The sequence below is a fragment of the Hippopotamus amphibius genome, chromosome 17 (genome assembly GCF_030028045.1).
Source record: "Hippopotamus amphibius kiboko isolate mHipAmp2 chromosome 17, mHipAmp2.hap2, whole genome shotgun sequence".
In the NCBI taxonomy this organism is placed as follows: domain Eukaryota; kingdom Metazoa; phylum Chordata; class Mammalia; order Artiodactyla; family Hippopotamidae; genus Hippopotamus; species Hippopotamus amphibius.
In genome coordinates this window covers 15,771,808-15,785,679 of record NC_080202.1, presented here as the reverse complement: position 1 = coordinate 15,785,679, position 13,872 = coordinate 15,771,808, and the positions used below count along the sequence as shown (strand labels likewise).

Sequence of the window (13,872 nt, the reverse complement as noted above, 5' to 3'; positions counted from 1 at the left end):
CATCCTTCAGGCTTCAGAGCAGGTATCATCACCTCCAGGGAGCCTTCTCTGACCTCCCAGCCCTCAGCTGGTGGAGTGTGCCCCATCCTGGAATTCCTGCATCCTCTGGGCTTGCCACCCTCATCCCCTACAGCACTGTGCGTTCTGTGGTCACCGTGTCTTTTTTTTTTTTTTCCTGTTTTGGTCATCACTTATGATTTCTGTCTCTCCCACTAACTGTGAAGATCTTTGTCCCCAGCACCCAGCACAGAGCCTGGCCAATAGTAATTGCTCAATCTGTATTTGCAGAACAAATTCATTCATCAAGAAACATTAGTTAACGATTCACGGAGTGACCTTGGGCAATCCCCTTTCCACGATGGCCTCAGTTTTTCAAATACACATTGGGTATCGATCTGCTGTGTCATTAATTCTTTAGGTCCCCAGGCGGCTTGTGTGGTGCGGCCAGGAGGCTTAGATGGGAGCAGGGGTTGCCGGAACTGGCCATGGAAGAACCTTAAATCCTGCTTCAGCCCTGGCGGATTCTGTCCCTTCCAACCTAGCCCTCCCTGCCATGGCCTCAGAAGCGATCTCAGGCCATCAGGGCCAACAGGGTCCCCAAGGACTCTGCCCATGGTGGTGAGGTAGAGGGTGGGGCCAGCATCTGCCTGCTACATTTCCTGACAGCCATCCAGGGCTGTGGCAGGTCTTCCTCTCAAGGTTGCCTGGTAACGGCTTTTGCATTGATGAAAAAAATGTGGCAGAACCAGACAACAGACAGGAGGCTTATGGGGGTTACGTGAGGGGGTGGGTATCCAGGATGGGGCTTGTGCTTGGGCCAGGGCCAGGGCCAGGGCCAGGGCAGGCAGAGCCGGCATCTTGCCACGTTGTGGAGAGTACCAGGACTGGGCCCAGCTTGGCCTAGTGGGCGTCCGTGGGGGTGGTAGGCTTGGGGGCAGGTAGAGCCAGTCTGGGCCTGCAGGGGGGCAGCTGGCCTGGCATCTGCCCCCTCCCGCCCCCTTCCCCACAACTGCAGCTGGTGCCTTCCACCCGGTGAGCCACAGCCGGTGCCACCCCTCATTAGGGGATGATTTTACATTAATTACCTTAATGAAGCAGCACTGAGTGCTAATGGCTTGGGGGGGGTGGTGGCTGTTCCTAATTACCCTCCTAGTCAGACCAGGGCGAGGGGCACAGGGCTGGGCAGAACAGGAGCAAAGAGTTACAGAAAGAAGGGCAGGGGTGGGCCAGTGCTGGGACAAGAGCCCCCCTCAACAGGGCCTGCCTCAGCCACTTGGACCTGACTTCCCCAGGGGGCTGAGGGGGCGGCTGCAGGACAGATGAGCTGGCTCTAGGCCCAGATCCAGGGACTTTGGGATGTGTGGGGAGCCGCCCGGGAAGGGGGAATAGGCAGCTCTGTCCTGTTCCCGGGACTCCTCCTCTGCCCCTTCCCTGTGCTCCTCAGTCACCTGCCTGATTCTCTCAGTTGGGCTAAACGCCTCTCCTCTCCGCCTTCACTCAGGCTCCAGAGTCACATTAAATGTCACCTTATTCCTTCCTTCCTCCATTCGCTTGTACATTCATTCAATCAGCCCATGAAGAACCCCGTCAGGGCCCTGTGTGCCCAGGCACCCCTCAAGAAGCTTATAGTCTAGCTGGGGAGGTGGACAGCGATAGACACACCCGCGGGATACAGAGTGATGACCTAGGATGGGGGATGCCCCAGCCTTTGGGGATCAGGAGAGAATTCCCAGAAAAGGTGATGCCAGGGTTGAGTCCTAAGGGAGGGGATAGGAGGATGACTCTTCCGGGCAAATGGACCAGCAGGCGCAACTGGGGCTTATGGGGGAATGCGCACTTGGCCCCTTCCCTTAGCTGCAAGCTGCTTCGTGCAAAGCAGGAGTAGAGAACAAGGGAAGGAGTGGCTAGAGATGGGCCCGGAGGGACTGGCCTTGATTTAGACGTGGGGGAGACATAGAAGGTGGCATCAGTTTCATTTGAGAGGAGTGACCGCAGTGTGGCTGGAGGGTGGTCATGAAGGCAAGCGTGCGTGGAGTGTCCAGTGAGGCAGCCGCTGCATCATCAGGGGAGAGATGGCAGAGGCTGGACCACCTGGCGGCTGGGATAGAGGGGGAGCAGCAGGCAGATCTGAGTTTGGGGGAATGTCGTGGTGACAGAACTTGGGCATGAGTCGGTGGAAGAGGGAGAGGGAAGGGCCAAGTGCCCCTGGTCACGCAGCTCCAGGGACGCCATGTACAATGCACTGTGGTGGCCCTGCTTCAGGTTACTGACTGGTTGGGGTCAATCTCTGAGGACAGGAGTGGAGTAGCAAGCAGGTTTGGGGGAACAAAAAGGAAGAGCTGGGTTTGGGGCATGTGGAGGTGTGGAGCCTGTGGGACATCATGAGGACCTGTAGGCTCAGGTTTGGGGATTAAGAGAGAGCCTAATGCCAAGGCAGGGATGCCAAGGGAGGGATGTGGTGGCCCAGGAAGGAGGGGGCAGGGGGCTGGGCACTAGGTCTGACTCCTCCAACAGCTGGTCACTTCTGATGGTGTGGCCATGTCTGTCTTCCCTACCTCTGCATCCCAGGAGCCAGCACAGGGCCTGGTCCAGAGGAGCTGCTCAGAGTATTTGCTGAAGGGAATGAGTGGTGAATACATGAGAAAGTCAGGCTCCACGGCTCTCACAGGCCCAACCAGGCCACCCTGAGTTCTCTCGACTCAGACACATGGATTCAGACACTCACCCAATCCCCTGCCCACCCAAGGCTGCAGCCCTCTCCTCAAGCTCTCCTGAGCTCCTAATTAAACGTTTGGAGGAAGAGGATGGGCACACCTGCTCCTCCCGCAGCCCCTCCCAGCCTAGGCCTTGCCGAGTGGGCGCAGTAGCCTCTTCACTCCCTGATGCATGGGGCAGAATCCTTAGGCCCATCACCCAGCCCTGGCCTAGGCCCCCTCCAGCTGAGGACCCTGCACATCCCCACCTCCCCCTAGAGCCAGCACCATTCTGGAAAGATAACACCCTAGGCCCAGGTTTGCCCCTGCCAGATGCAGTCACTCACCTTGATTTCCACGCCGTAGCCAGGGTAGACAGAGATGTAGTAGAAACAGGCCAGGCCGACATCAGGAGGTGAGCTAGGGGCCGTGGGCGAGTCCAGAGAGCCCTCTGGGCCTGAGAAATTCCAGCTACAAGGGCCTGAGAGGCAGGAGGAGACATAAGGCTAAACCCAGTTCTGGCAAAGTGGCTCCGACGATGGCTAACCCATCTGTGTGTGTGGGTATACGTGTGGTGAAGCTCACCCCTTGGGAGGTCTATGACCCTGTTGAAAGCAGGGAACCACATTCTCTAGAGCACCTACTGTGTGCACTCTTATCTCAGTTTCTTGCAGTGGCTCAATGAGGTAGGTCTTCTTATTGCCGTTTTACAGATGAGGCTCAGGGAGTTTAGATAAAATTCCTAAGGTCTGCTGTAGTTGCTTCCAATCAGGATTTGAACCTGGGTCTATCTAGTTGTGATCCACATGCTTCCTGCAGGCTGGCCCTTGGTACCAAAGGCAAGGCAGGCCAGCACAGTGAAAGAGAGGGAGGAATTCAGGGGCCCCCCAGCTCCCCCATCCCCATCTCTAGATTTGCAAGCCTGCATGTAGCTGACCTGGTGGCTGGACTGTGGTGATGGTGGTGGTGATGATGGTGCTGGTGGTGGTGGTCTCCTCATCGTCCCCTGAAGCCGTAGAGGTGGCGATGGTCCCCTCAATCCCAAGCCCTGTGGTCTGGGACATGACCTCTGGAGCCCAGGGCCTGCCTATGTCTCCAGGACCCTCTTGGGTCGGAGTCCATGCCCTGCTAGGGGGTGTAGTACTGGGCCTCTCCCCTGGGCCTGAGGTGGGCACTGCTATGCTGGGCCCTGGAGGTAGGGGAGCTGTGATGTGAAGTGCAGGGGGCTCTGACTCCAGGCTCCAGGGTCCTTCCCTGGATTGGGGCTGAGTAGGTACTGCCGCCATGGCTGGAGTGGGGCTGGTGAAGACGGGGCGGCTGTCCTGGTTGGCCAGGCGCGGAAGGGGACTTGGGGTGTATGGTGTGGGTGGGTCAGGCTGGAAGGGCTGTGCTGGCCTCAGCTCCTCCTCGCCCTTCTCCAGCCCCTCTTGTAGGAATTCCTCGAGCAGGGGGTGGTGGTTAAGCAGCTTCAGGGTAGGGGCCGTTGTGACGAAGTGGATGCCTCGTTCTGGCTGCTCAGGTGTGGGGGCTGCTGTCAGTTCCCCATCCGTCTCCTCCATGCCCAGGGCCTGCCCTTCCCCCACCGTAGGGGCCTCCGAGGAGAGTCCTGAAATATGAACAGATGATCAGAGGTTCTCCTCCTGCCCCACAGTGGGCAGCATTGCACCCAGCCCAGGCAGTAGGAGACCCATCTCTCTTTTGACAGAGAGCCTTGGGGAGTGTCCTCACAGTTGAGAATCATGGAGCTATAGAATTTTAGAGGTGGAAGTGAGATGATATCACATACTTCAAGGATGGCACATGAGATATCCCTTCCCCTCCAACACCAGAGGCGGACATTACCCATCTATCATTGCACTATGTCTTGGCTGTTCTCAGATTTGGCCTCAGAATCCTTCTCAACAGCCACACCTGGTACCCCAAACTGACATGATGAATAAATATTTCCCATTCCTAATGTAGCTCAAAGGCCTTATCTTACTAATGAGGAGACAAGGTCATAGAAAGGAAATGACTTGCTCAAAGTCAAACGACCAGTCAATTGAAGGCTGGAGATGACACCTTTAACAAGACATCCCCATCACAGTGACTTTTCTGCCTGAGATTACAGGGCATTGCATTCAAGTTCATTTTCTGTTCCCAGTGAACCTGCTGGTCATTAGTCTCAGGAAATGCTTCATATATTTGGGATTTTATTTTAGATTCCCTCATGGATACACAGCAACATTTTTGCGAGAGTCCCATTAGCTCTGTTTCTCACTTTTCAGAAAATCATTTGTCTCTCTCTCTCTTTTTTGTCCTTCTAGAATAGTAATATAGATAGAGTAGAAAAAGCTAAACTCTAGAGTAAGGCAGATGTAGCTTCAAATCCATCACCGTGGGACTGTGTGATCTTGGGCGAATAACAAACTCTCTGAACCTTATTTTTCTTATCTGTAAAATGGGATTTCTTTTATAGGATTGACTGAGATAATATTACTTCCCTTTCCCATTTGCTATGTCTTTCTGAATTCTCTTCATCTTTATTTTGACACAAGCCAGGGTCCATCTAGGGCAGGGTCTAAAGCAGGGTCCTCTGCATGCTACTCCCCACCCCAGTCCATGGTAGACACTGTTAATCAATTCTGGTTATTTCTTGCTGAGGCCACGTGGGACTTCAGAATCCTTCTCAACACAGTTATCCAGGCAGCCATTACCAATTGATTAGATAGGCTATGGAAGAAGAAACTTATTTGCTATTACTTGGTCTGAGGTTGCTCTGCTATTGATTGTATTGACTTATTTAACCACATAGCTGGAGAGATGATGCATATCCTGCCTGTGGCCCACTAGGCCCCCCAGATCTTTGACTGCCAGAAAAAGGTCAATGGATGCTGGCTCCAGATTCACTTCACAAAGAATTTTGCCAGTTTTGAGAAGGCTGGGAAGATATTCTGATTTTAACAGCTCTCAAAATGGCTGCATGAGGATTTGAAGGGAAACAAAGCCAGGGTGAGATAACAGAGTTTGCAAGGAGAAGGTTGGTTCCTCTGCACGTCCGATGGTGGGGCTGTCATTCCACAGGCTCACACCCACCCCGTGGATTGGCAGGCGTGAGGAAGCGGCAGATGGCCTACATTCTGTTCAGGAGACCATGGCAGCTCTGATGTGTCAGACAACTGGGAGGAGGGAGGAAATTGGGGTGGGGGAGGTGGGTGCAGGTCAGAGGGCTCACCATTGCTCTGGGTCAGAGGGGCCTTGGGGCCCCAAAGCCCTGAGAAATGAGGACCAACCCCTATCTCCTGAGATGCTCACGAAAGCAGCCCATCTGTGCCTTGGCATTCTGTACCAGACACTGACAACACAGTGCCCAAACTAAATGCCCAGCCAGGCCCACACCCCCTGGAGCAGATGGTCTGCCCGTGTCCTGTGTCTTTCATCTGAGTCCGTGGGGGAGGGTCCAGGGAGTGCCTGTGACATGCCAGGACAGGGCTATTCTCTTTGCCCAGCCCCCAGATGTCACACGGTCTTTGCCGGGTTACCTGAGAGTGATCAAGGCATATGACAAGAAAGAAGAGACTTGCTCATCACGTAGACTAGAGCCTTAGGGTTCCAGTGTCCCCTTTCAGGCTGCCCAAGAAGAGGTGTAGCCGAGGCTCCCAGGGTAGGCACCTGCAGGAGTCTTCCCTGAGAGAGGGAGCGCCTCTGTCTCAGGAAGGGACCGTAGCGGGCAGAGCTCCTTCCGCTGGCTGCCAGGTGGGTGCTGGGCGATGGAGCAGAGCTAATGGGCACCTCCCGTCACTGTCGAATGCACTGATTGTGTTATCTGGGGGGACTGAGCACTTGGTTAAATGGGATCGAGATAGCATATCAAACGAGCAAATTGATTCCACAATCACCTGCCACTTGGTCCCAGAGGGTGCTACCCACTGTCAGAGAGGGTAAGATAATCTCTGGGAGACAAGCCATTTCTAGGGAGAGGGCATCTCCAGACACCCTGGTTGTTTCTGATGGAAGCCTGAGGCCCTGTGATCCCCCCTCCCCAGGTTCCTGGGGTTCTCTCTGCTTGGGCTGACAGTTCAAAGGTGTGGAGACTGACAAACAGGGAGTGTGATGCAGGGGGAAGAGGCAGGAGGTGTCACGGACCCAAATGCCCAGTCTCATCGGGCACCTTAATGTGTGCCAGACGCTGAGTCGGGCCGTTCCCAGATCTTGGATTATTTAATTGACACTACAAGTCTGTGAGGTGGGAATCTTATTCCCATGTTACAGAAAAAGAACCTGAAGCCTAGAGAGGTAAAGTGAGGACTTGTCCAGTCACACAAAGGTGGAGCTGAGATTTGAACCTATGATGATCTGGTTCACAAAGCCCTAGTCTTTCCAGGACACTAGCCTGCCTCACAGGAGGAGGGGACTGGTGCTACCCAGCAGAGAGCCCTCTAGCCAGTTGAGGAAACTAAGGCCCAGAGAGAAGAATGGACCCGCCCAAGGTCTCATGCAGGTTAGAAGTGGAGCTGGGGCCAGAGTTTCTGGCATCGGGGACCTGAGCTGAGCCTGAGCTGAGCTGGACCCTCAGGAAGCCTTCTGGTTGGGACCCAGGGAGCCCCTATTCTGTGTCCAAAGCACATCTGAGTTTGGGACTCAAACCAGAGGCCAAGGACACTGCTCTGCAGGGCGGGTGCACAGAGTCACTGGGGTTTAAATGTCAGCTCTGGCACTTAAAAGTTAAGCGAGCCTGGGCAAGTCACTTCTGTGTCCTTTGTGTCCTCAGCTGTAAAACAGGCACTTTGGAGAGGTTTTATGAGAATCTTTATGTTCTAAATAGCAGGGTTTTTGTTTTTGTATTTTTTTTTTTTTTGCAGGGGGCGGGGAGTGGGAATATAGAGAGGCCACACTCCGAGTCAGGCAGCCCCCTGCCAGGGCAACACTGAGCAGGCCTTTAGGGTTGGAACAAGCTGGACCGGGTGAGGCGTCTCCTTGCTAGGGGACCATGTCTCCCTGCTGTGTGGCTGTGTGTGTGACCTCGAGCATGTCAGCGTCATCTGTAAAACGAGGATAATACTGCACCATGTCGTGCAAAGCGCAGCGGCCTCTAAGGCCGGCATGTATGTGGGGGACAGTGGCCCACAGCAAGACAGCCCCCCATGATCTCCACCTGCCTAGCCCACCAGGCGCCGGAACACAGGAATGCACTCCCTGCGCTGCCTCCCTCCTTCCCGCCCGCGGGCCGGAGCTGAGCCCTCCAAGTGGGCCCGGCCGGGGCTGGGGCTGGGAAACCCCGCTCCGCTCCCCGCTCCGTCGTTCCCACCGCGGAGGAGGCCCGGAGCGTCCCGGCAGCCCCCAGCCCTGGTGTGGCCCCGCCGCCGCGCCTGGGCCCTCCCCCCGCATTAGCTCTTAAGCTATGCAAATAGACATCGGAGGGAGCCCTGTTTAAAGTATTTAGACGAAATGAAAAAAGGCTTTCAACGGCACTAATGAGCCATTCAGGATGCCTCCCCGGTGGATTCTCTCCCGCTCCGCCTCTCGGCCCGCGCCGCCCCCATGGGGCCCCTCTTGGCATCGGAAGCCCCCACCCCTTAGCCCCAGCCTGGGCCTCCCAGGGAAAGCCGCCTGGCCGCCCCCCTCCTCCTCCCCTGGGCCCAGCTGGGTGAGGGTGGAGACGGGGAGCCCCTCGTGCTTCACCCCCAAAGACTGGGATCTGGCCGGGGCCGGGTGCTGGCCTCAGTTTAGGGAAAGTCATAACGACTGGGGACTCTTCTTCACAGCATCCAGCTAGGTAGGTGTTCTGTCCCTGTCTGAGAGATGGAGAAACTGAGGCTCAGTGAGGCCCAGGACGTTGCCAAGGGTCACGGCGCTGGTGGGCTGAGGAGCTGGGATTGGTCTGTTGTCTGCACCTGGCAACAGACTCCAGATGCCACCTCTGGCCCAGGTGGGCTGCCCGCTTAGCGCTATTGTGTCTGCAGATCTTTCTGCTCCAGACAGAAAGAAAAACCTCAGGTTCCAATCCCCAATCTGTGTCTCACTAGCTGTGTGACTTCGGCAAGGGGCTGCCTGTTTGAGCCTTTGGTTCTTCTTCTGCAGCGTGGGGACCTCCTGGGTTTGGTGAGGGCCACCTAGAGACAGGCCTGGGCTCCCATCTGCCAGCCCCACCCTATCCTCTGCAAGGGCGGCTGCTGGCCTCAGAGGCAGGCCCAGGGAGGGGGCCCCAGAGTTCTCAGACAGGTCAGGCTTGATCCTCACCTTGTGGCAGCACCAGCTTTCCGCTGGGGGGAGCATGACTGCAGGTGGGTACGGGGGAGCCCTGGGGATACCGTGGGCAGGGAGCCTACCCCTTGGGGTTCTGGAGGTTAAGCGGGCACAGCGTTGGGAGAATGAGAATTTAATGGCATCCATTTATTATCCCATAAAAGCTAATGAGTTTACTCTGGAGGTTCCCTGTCCCCTTTCAAGTTTTAATAAGGGATTCGTGAGGGCTTGGCCCCTGCAGACCCCCATTATCCCAGAGCCTAAGGGAGGGAAGAGAGGCCCCTGGAGTAAGAGCAGCTAGGCCCCCCAGAGCCACAGCCTTGTTTCCATAGTGACAGCTCCACTGGGCCCAGACCTGCCTCCTGAACTGAGGGTCCCCAGCTAGAGGCTGGCAGGAACACCTAGGGTCCCTGAGACCTGAGTCCACGTGCTACTACTGAAATAATTACCCCGACAGTATCTGACTGTTGACTACTTGTATTAACGGGAAAGGCAATATAAGCCCTATGCAACAGATGGGGAAACTGAGACCTAGAGTTGGGGTGGGTGGGGTGTGGCTTCTCCAGGATCACCCAAAAGATATGGCAGAGCCAGAATCGACAGCTGGGCAGCTGCCATGACTTAGTGCTCAAGTGCTGACCACGCACTCAGCACCTACACATGTAATCACTTATCCTCCTCAGAGATAAAGACACTGAGGCCCAGAATGGTTAAGTAAGTTGTCCAAGGTCACACAGCCAATGCGTAGAAAGCCTGGGACTAGAACCCAGAGCTCAGTAGCTCCACAGCTCAGCTCTGTCTACTGTTCCCACTGCCTCTCAGCAGTACCTCTTGACTATCTCCCCACCATCCTGGCTGCCACTATCCTAGGGCACTCATGCTGGAAGCCTTGAAGCTCAGGGTGATAGGGAAGCAAGTCCTAGTGGTATCCTGGAGGGGCATTGTTTGGGGTGGGCAGTAGTTTGAGTGTGGGAGATACACTCAAAGGGAACTTTTCTGCCAAAACAGGTGCCTTCCCTCTTCTGCCCCATTTGCTCACTACTTTGTCTCTTTAAACTTTTCCCATCCTATCAGACCCAGCTCCAATCCCCCCTCAGGGGAGCCATCTCTGCCTGGCCCAGTGGGTGACGATAGCTCTCGCCTCTGATCTCCCGGGGGCACTTTTTGGTGGGCCCTCAGCACATGTATGGCTTGTGTCTGTGGCCAAGGATTCAGCACGAGGCATCTCTCTTTCTGCATCTCTGCCCACAAATGCTGACCCCTGGTGCCAGGCACAGTGAAGGGTGGGCTCAGGGGACACAGTTTCCAAGCCAGGATTCTGCCTGTCTGCACACTTGGAAGGCTCCCTGCTCCCCAGAGTGCTTGGCCCTTGGCCAGCAGGGGTGGGCAGGGGAGGGCAGGGGTGTGTCCTGTAGGGAGAAGATGGGTAGCCAGCCCTTGGCAGTGCCCCAGCACAGCCCCAACTGGCAACTGATGAGGAGTGTCTGCTGGCACAAGCTGGTGGGCCCCCCAACCCCAGACTACCCCCTCTTCCCCTGCCACTGACCATCCCCCATCGCACCCTCCTACTACCCTTGCTTAGCCAACCCCTGGCAGTTCAGTCAAGTCTGGAGTACAAATACGAATGAGGGTCCCTCCTCTTGGCTGGGATCCAGGCTAGGAAGTGGCTGGTCCCCAGAATCTGAGCCCTGGTAGCCTCCGTGTGCATGTCATCCCTCCCTCATTTACACAGGAAGAAATGTCCAGAGAGGTTTCCCAGGTCACGCAGCAAACTTGGGGCAGGGCTAGAACTCAAGATTTTGGGGCTCAAAGAGCACCTGGCCCAATTGTTCTGAAGAGTGAACCCTCTAATACTTCTAGGGCTGTCTGCCATCTGTGGGCATACCTCCAGTGACAGAGAGCACGTTGCTTCCTGAGCTGCCAGGAGCAGCTACCTCTCCCACTGTACTAGGTTGGGGGCCGGTGGGTAACCCTGGGCTTCAGCATCTCCAGGGTTGGGGTCTTCTTGCCAGATAAAAGGAGTATGGGTGGATGTAGCAGGCACCAACAAGGAGTCGGCACACCAGTCCTGGTCCTGCCTTAGGCCTGGGTCTCTCTCCACGAATCACTTCCCCAACCCGAGCCTCCATTTCTCCATCAGTAAAATGGAAAAAGTACTAAGGGCCCTGCCAGCTCTCACATTCTAGGATCTGGTGAACCACAAAGGGCTCTGTGAGTAAAAATGTGGAATACTGCTGTTTACTCAGAAGTTACCACACACCTAGCATCATTTCAAGGTGCTTTACCAGAATTAACTCATTTAACCCCTCACTATAACTGTGAGATATGAAGTTGTATAGATGAAGAAACTAGTACCCAGGGAAGTGCAGTTCTGAAGTTACCAGTTTGGATGTGTCAGATTCAAACGCAGAGGCCATGCAGCCCTGGAGCAGTGCTATCTAACAGAACTTTTTGTGATGATGTGAAGTATTTTATATCTGCACGTCGGACATGGTAGTTAGTAGCCACACATGGCTAGTGAGTCCTTGAAAAGTGGCTACTGAGACCAAGGCACCGAATTTTCAATTTGATCTCATGTTCATGAATTTACATTTAAATCGCCACGTGGGATTAGTGGCTGCTGTGATGGAAAACGCAGCTCCATAACCTGACCTCTTGACCCAGCAGTGTTCACCACCCAGAAGGGAAGAGCCTAGAGTGGGGGCGGGGTGTCCCAGGGAAGATTAAGGTGGGCTGGCAGTGTCTACTCCCCTCCTTTTGCCCTGGGAAAACTGGGGCCTGAGTTTGGGCAGGAAGAGGTGACAAGGAGACTTGGGACTTCTTAAGTTTTTCATTAAGGCCTCAGGAGAGCTGGGCCTGTCAGCCACTCACTCCTCAGGGAGGGTTGGTGCTGCCTACCCACAATGTTTTCTTCCTAACCTTGGCCGAGCACTGGTGTTCTGAGGGGTGGGGTGTACAACAGGCAACTTGGGGAGCTCAGGCAGAGCCAGTGTAAGAGGACTTTATGGATGGAGGGCAGCCGGCAATGCTTGGCCTCCAGTGGTTTGGCCCAGCATGCGGCCAGGGTGTGTGAAAGCTCCGTGACAGTGCCTGCTGTGCTCAGCTGACCTGCCCCTGCCTCCCTGCCCAGTCAGGCACAGAGGGGCGGGCAGCCTGGCCTGGCCACCACCCCAGGGCTCCTGGGGCAGCCCCACAGTAGCTGCCTGGCCTCGGGACCAGGGGAGGGCCTCCCGTTTACTGAGCACCCTCCATGGCTCAGGCAGGACTTTCTGGGGAGCTGTCTTCCACCCAAAGCAGAGCCTTTTGCGCCTGGAATCAATATTTTCACTTTATATATGAAGGAACTGAGGCTGAGAGGCAAAGTGAATCATCCTAGTTCACATAGGAGGAAAGTGGCAAATAATGGTTGGAACTGGGTCTGTTTGTCCCACAGCCTGGACTCAAGTTTCTACTGCAGAGTTGCTGCTTCTCGTGAGCACGTGTGGGCATATGAATATGTTGGCCCATGTGTACACATGAGCGTGTGTGTTTGCCTGTGTGTGTGTGTGTGTGTGTGTGTGTGTGTAGTTCCAAAACACACAAACACACATAGGCCATAAGTCATTACCATTTGTCCTTACCCATGGACGCCACACCCTGGAACCTGGCCTTGTGGCCCTCAAGCCTAGAAAGACCCTACCTCCCAGAAGGGATGCACTTTTCTCCAAGGTGGCTGCTGTGCTCCCTCCTCTTCACTCTGCCCCCTTTTTGGACCACGACTTGACCCTTCCCAGAGCCATGTGGCCTGGACAGCCCCTCAGGCTCTGGGTGTGGAGCGGGCAGAGGGGACAGGGCTCTGGGCTGCTGCCCTCTTTGCCCCACTGTCCCCTCCCTCCTGTGAGGCTGTGACCAGGGGCCCAGGGTAGAGGGAGCTCCCAGCTAACTGCCACATTCTCCGCTTTCCAATTTAAAATCTAATACGGTCTCTCCACTGCAGAGCTGGGGGCTGGAGAAGTGATTAATGAGGCCTCTGCTACAGCATCACCTGCTGTGCTCTACACCTTCCCCTGCGGCCCTGCATCCCCCCCCCCCCCCCGCCACCCGTCTGCCTGCTGGCCCTGGGGAGCTGGGGGCCCTAGCCCTGCCTGCCCATGGTTCCTGGTGCTGGACAGGTGGCACAGGAGCTGGGAGCCTGGAGTTGGGGGTTGGGAGAGAGAAAGAGGCTAGCCTTGGAGGTGGGGGCAGCAGGACTGACGCCCACCCCTGGAAGGAGAAGGAGGGATAGCCTGGGCCCCGCTTTGGCATTACCCCCCTCACCAGCCTGGTAAGCAGTCTGCCATACTCCACCTGATTATGCCAACTGGCAGTCGTGTGGCCAGGCCAGAAGAGGGACGTGGCCCTGAGCTGGGTGCTCAGGTCAGCCCTCCCCCAGTGCCAACAGCTCCCACCACCTCCTCAGCAGCAACAGGGATCATATTTCTCTGAATGGAAAACCTTGGAAATGTCAGCTGGGATGAGGACGTCTTCACAGGCATTCTCCCTGGAGCTAGTCTAGGACCAGGGCCAGCTCAGCTCAGCCCAGTGGTGAAGTTGGGGGACAGGGGTTGATCTAGGGAGGAATGGCCATCCCCTCCATCCTCTGCCCCCGGCCCAATTCCAGACACTTGCCAAGGATGGTGCCTCCAGCCACTGAGCCCAGCAAAGTACCAGGGCCCGAGAACAGGTACCAACCGGGGCCCTAGACCAGCATCTCTGGGCTGCTGCCCCCTCCCAACCCCTCCTGAAATTCAAATGCCAGCACTACTGAGGTTGTTCCCAGCACCTGTTCACCTCTGAGCTGAATGGCCAGCTTGGTAGCCCCAAGATTCTGTGGCCTTTGGTCAGAGGAAGAGGCTCACTCTGTACCAGGGCCAAAGTGGCCTTGTGATCTTTGCCCTGTGGCTACTTTTGTCAGCTACATCTGGGAGGAGATGGA

The 13,872-nt window shown here is 55.8% G+C and overlaps 1 protein-coding gene across 2 annotated transcripts in view; it reads right to left on the bottom strand.

Moving 5' to 3' along the window:
• Nucleotides 1-13,872, bottom strand: part of SEZ6 (seizure related 6 homolog) — a 43,109-nt gene that overhangs the window by 19,139 nt on the left and 10,098 nt on the right. Inside the window, exons 2-3 of one of the 2 annotated variants that reach the window (XM_057715666.1) lie at nucleotides 3,631-4,299; nucleotides 3,041-3,174 (exon numbers count right to left, since the gene is read on the bottom strand). In XM_057715666.1, the coding sequence (XP_057571649.1) occupies nucleotides 3,041-3,174; nucleotides 3,631-4,299 (803 nt within the window). Of the gene's footprint in view, nucleotides 1-3,040; nucleotides 3,175-3,630; nucleotides 4,300-13,872 lie in introns of those variants that run through there. The other variant, XM_057715667.1, reaches the window with a different exon arrangement.